Source organism: Postia placenta (genome assembly GCF_002117355.1).
Source record: "Postia placenta MAD-698-R-SB12 unplaced genomic scaffold POSPLAscaffold_5, whole genome shotgun sequence".
NCBI classification, from domain to species: domain Eukaryota; kingdom Fungi; phylum Basidiomycota; class Agaricomycetes; order Polyporales; family Adustoporiaceae; genus Rhodonia; species Rhodonia placenta.
The window spans coordinates 1,994,905-1,999,024 of record NW_020169836.1 but is presented as its reverse complement, the minus strand read 5'-3'; the positions used below and the strand labels follow the sequence as shown (position 1 = coordinate 1,999,024).

At 49.8% G+C, this 4,120-nt stretch overlaps 1 protein-coding gene across 1 annotated transcript; it reads right to left on the bottom strand.

Annotated features, from left to right (window-relative positions):
* Positions 1 to 2,118: 2,118 nt before the first annotated feature.
* Positions 2,119 to 3,492, bottom strand: POSPLADRAFT_1055731 (hypothetical protein; the record flags this gene model as incomplete). The annotated part of the gene is made up of 2 exons (XM_024480679.1): positions 2,119 to 3,006; positions 3,073 to 3,492. The coding sequence occupies 2 exons, from the start codon at positions 3,490 to 3,492 to the stop codon at positions 2,119 to 2,121; spliced, it is 1,308 nt and encodes a 435-aa protein (XP_024340458.1).
* Positions 3,493 to 4,120: the final 628 nt, after the last annotated feature.

Genomic DNA, 4,120 nt, shown 5'->3' with positions numbered 1-4,120 from the left:
TATCAAGGTTCACCCCCTCCTCATGGTCTGGCCTCCTGGACAGAGGGTTGGCGGTAAGCATTGTTTTTCCTGGCTTATGGCACAAAATAAAATTGAATCGCGTGAGGTACAGAGCCCATCTCGCTTGTCTCCTGGTCAACTTCTGGGCGGTTTTGAAGTAAGTCAGATTAAGATGATCCGACCAGATCTCGAATTTGTCCGGATGTCCCTCCAAATAATGCCTATACTCTTCGAGTGCTCGAATGATAGCAAGCATCTCTTTGTCATATATCTCGTAGTTCCGCTGATGAACATCGAGTGACTTCGAGTAAAAGGCAACTGGGTGCCACAACTTGTCAGTTGGGTCCAATTGGGAGAGAACTGCGCCGGTTGCAAAGTCGCTGGTGTCAGTCTCAAGTCTGAATGGGGACGTCGTATCCGGGATTCGAGGAATGGGCGCTGAGGTGAAGGTCTCTTTCAGACCATTGAATGCCTCTTCCTGCGCCACATCCCACACCCATGGTTGATCCTTCTTGGTCAACATAGTGAGCGGTTTGGCGTACTTGGCAAAGTCCTTGATGAATCTTCGATAGAAGTTCGCAAAGCCTAAGAAAGCTTGGACTTGTTTGACCTTAGTAGGCCGTGGCCACTCGGCTACTCCTGAAAGTTTCTTCGGGTCCATCTCGATATGTCCTTTGGAGATAATCATGCCGAGGTACTCAATGCTGCTTTTTTCAAAGGAGCATTTTTCCGGTTTAGCAAATAGATCATTCTCCCTCGGCCGCTTCAGAACTTCCTTTGTAAGCTTACAATGTTCCTTGAGATCATTTGAACAGATGAGAATGTCATCAAGGTAGACTATGACTTTTCCTCCTCGTATGAAATCACCGAGTACGTCATTCATCATCGCTTGGAAAGTTCCTGGTGCGTTGCAGAATCCGAAGTACATGACTGTGGCTTCATATAGCCCTCAATGTGTGATGAAAGCCGTTTTCCATTCGTCACCCTTCCGGATGCGAACATTATTGTATCCCCATCGCAGATCGATCTTAGTGAACATCGATGCTTGACTGAGTGTATCAATCAAGTCTGCTATGCGGGGTATTGGATAACGGTTCTTCACAGTCACGTCATTGATCTTCCGGTAATCCACAACTAAACGAAGCCCTCCATCATGTTTCTTGACAAAGAAAACAGGAGAGGCTAGCGGGCTTTTGGACTTTCGAATGTACCCCTTTCGGAGTTCGTCGTCGATCCACTCGTCGAGAGAATTCCTCTCTTTCGGAGACATTGGGTATAGTTTGGCCGGCCGAGGTAGGGCAGCTCCTTCCTCGAAGTCAATACCGTGATCATATGGTTTGCGCTCCGGCATCCGCTCCAATTTCTTTTGTGAGAATACGTCCCCGAACTCGTGTAGATATTCAGGGATGAGAGACTTCCACTTAATGGTGTCCGCATCCTCCTCCTCAACATCTTTGTTCAGAATGCTTGCGACAAATTCTGCCATTTGTAGGTCCTCCGGATCATCTGTCGAGATCCAGTTGATGTATGGATTTTCAGTACACTCCTCTCCTAAGGCGTCCAGCGGAGTGACTAAGGGTTCCTCCCTTGGTAACTGAAGCTTGTCGGTTTCTTCATCAGTCACACAATTAGTTTTACGAGCTTTGGGGGCACAGCTCTCAGGGCACCTGGTGTACCTCCACTCCCCTTTGGCCCAGTCGATCTCGGGATTGTGTTTCCTGAGATAGGTCATGCCGAGGATCATGTCCTTACTCCCCAAATCTGCAACTAGCAGTGGGTGTGTCGACTTATGTGATCCTATTTCGACGTAGGCTCTAACGGACTTGTTTATTTGACCGCTTTTATTGGAGGTCCCGTCTGCGTTATAAACATTGTACGGGGTTGCCAGCTTATGCGTCACCAGGCTGTTACTTTCAACAACTGACCGATTGATGAACGATGTTGTGGCCCCTGAGTCTACCAAAGCTTCGACCTGCACTTTCTTTCCGTATACCCACAGTGTCACAGGCAGAGTGAATGAATTCTTGTTGCGAGAGATATTTACAAGACTGCCGTGTACACTATCTACATTGATTCTGACGGTGGGTTCTGATTCCTTAAGTACATGTTCGCAGGTAGTCACATGTACTTCTTCCAAAAATCCGAGGTAGCTGCGATGGGTTCTGTCTTTGCAGACAGCTGGGGTTCATCCTTCCCAGCCAGAGTCGATTCCTCAACATTCGCAATCTCCTCGATTCTCGCAGTGTTGGCGCTCACAGCTTTCGTGGACGGGGGTGTGTCGTCCTCGCTATCCGTAAGCTCGACTTGAATAACCCGCGTTTTCTTAGCCTTCTTGGCCGCGGGGTTACCGCTTCCTCCTTGCGCCTTCCTAGCGCCATCCCCTTGGGTATTTGGCCGCTTGTCCGCATTTTTGGCCAACTTGTAGCAATCATCCGTCTTATGAGTTTTTGACTTGCAGATGATGCAATACTTCTTTGCCTCTGTCGAGGCGGCCTCAGCGTCCTTTGCCTTGCCTTTGCCTTTACCCTTCGATTTCGACTTTTCAGCCGAATCGATGTCCATGGGGACAGCACTGCCGTTATCCGAGCCACTGTTCTTGAATACCGAACCTCGTGCCTTCTCCGGGTTCACAATCTTGTTGATGTTGAGCAAGATGTCGAGGAACAATGTCCAATCCTTTGGCAAGGTGGACTCGTCCTTTCCGGCCAACACCAACCGCATGTCACGAGGTATAACCTCCCGGAGTTTGTCGATGAGGAGACTATCGTCATACTCCGTGAGACGTCCGAGGGTGCGGAACCTCTCAGCGTACTTCACGAAGTCCTTCGAGGCCAGATCCTTATTGATGAACAGTGCCGTGATCTCCTTCTTTGCACCCTCCTTGTCGTCGCGTTGCCCGTATATCTGGGCAAGCTCTGCCACGAATGCCTTCCAGGTGCCCAGATCCTTTCCTTCCCGCATTTTCACGTAGTAGCTCTTCATGTACTGATGAGCTGGTCCTTGCAGCTTCAAAAGGGCCGTGACGATTCACTGTTTGTCAGTGGCCACTCCCTCATACTCGCACCACAGTACGATCAGGTCCAGCCATTCCTCAAGCTTGGTCTTATCCTCACTGCCCTTGAAGGCCGGAGGTTCCCCAATCTTAGGTTGACGGGAATGACCACTACCCGTTGACGCAGGTAGTGCATCAACTTGTCGCTTGTAGGAATCGACTAGTGCCTGCTGGTTCTGGACCGTGATGTGCAGGGATTCAACCTCTCGAAGGAGGCTCTGAAGGTATCCGTCATAGTGCCTGCTTATTTCTAAGGTCAGGCGACCAACCCAGTCTCTGACTCGTCCAGTGGTCGATTCTGCGGCATTCGCAGTAACCGTTTGCAGCAGAGCTGCTTGTTTGTCAGAGACATTCACGTTCTGGAAGATTGCATTGTGCCACTCTTCTTCTGTGGCGATAGCGAATGCTTCGGTCGGAACGAAGGGGATGTATGGGGCCATTTCTTATTGTAGTGATTAGCCCGTATTCACTTATGATTGAAAGAAAAAAGTGAAGCGAAGGAGATCTCCTCCTCATGCCATATAAGCCAATTATGCCAGAAAAGATTGCCAATCTTTATTCCACTATCTACACTTCATACTTGAAGGTGATGTTTAGGCTAGCCAACTCATTACAAATCTCCGGCAGGCGACTGCTTAAGTCTTCAAAGGAGACATGCCCGATCCTTTTCAGGTCGCGCTTGATAACTCTCCAGTGCCTGTTGGTAAGCCGGCGTGCCTTCTTCTCCAGCCCATGATACAACTCGTCGAACCCATCACCCATCCTCCCTGGCTCCAAGCTCCCTTCTTCCTTTTCCATCCGAGCGAACACCGGCTCCAGCCTGTCGGCTGTAGCGGCAAACATCTCATTGTACTCGGATGTGCGCAACAGAATCTTTGTGCGCTGGAAGTGAATGTCGGGGAGCGGCTTGGGTGGTTCATATTCATAGGAGGGTCCCGCCTGCATATCGATGCGGTCGATGAGGGGGGGAGCGGGGTCGGAGATACGATCGAGCAACTGTTGCTTCTTGAAGAGATGCGCACAAAGTGCAAGCTCCTCGATGTCATGTTTCGCTTTTTCAGCGCGTTC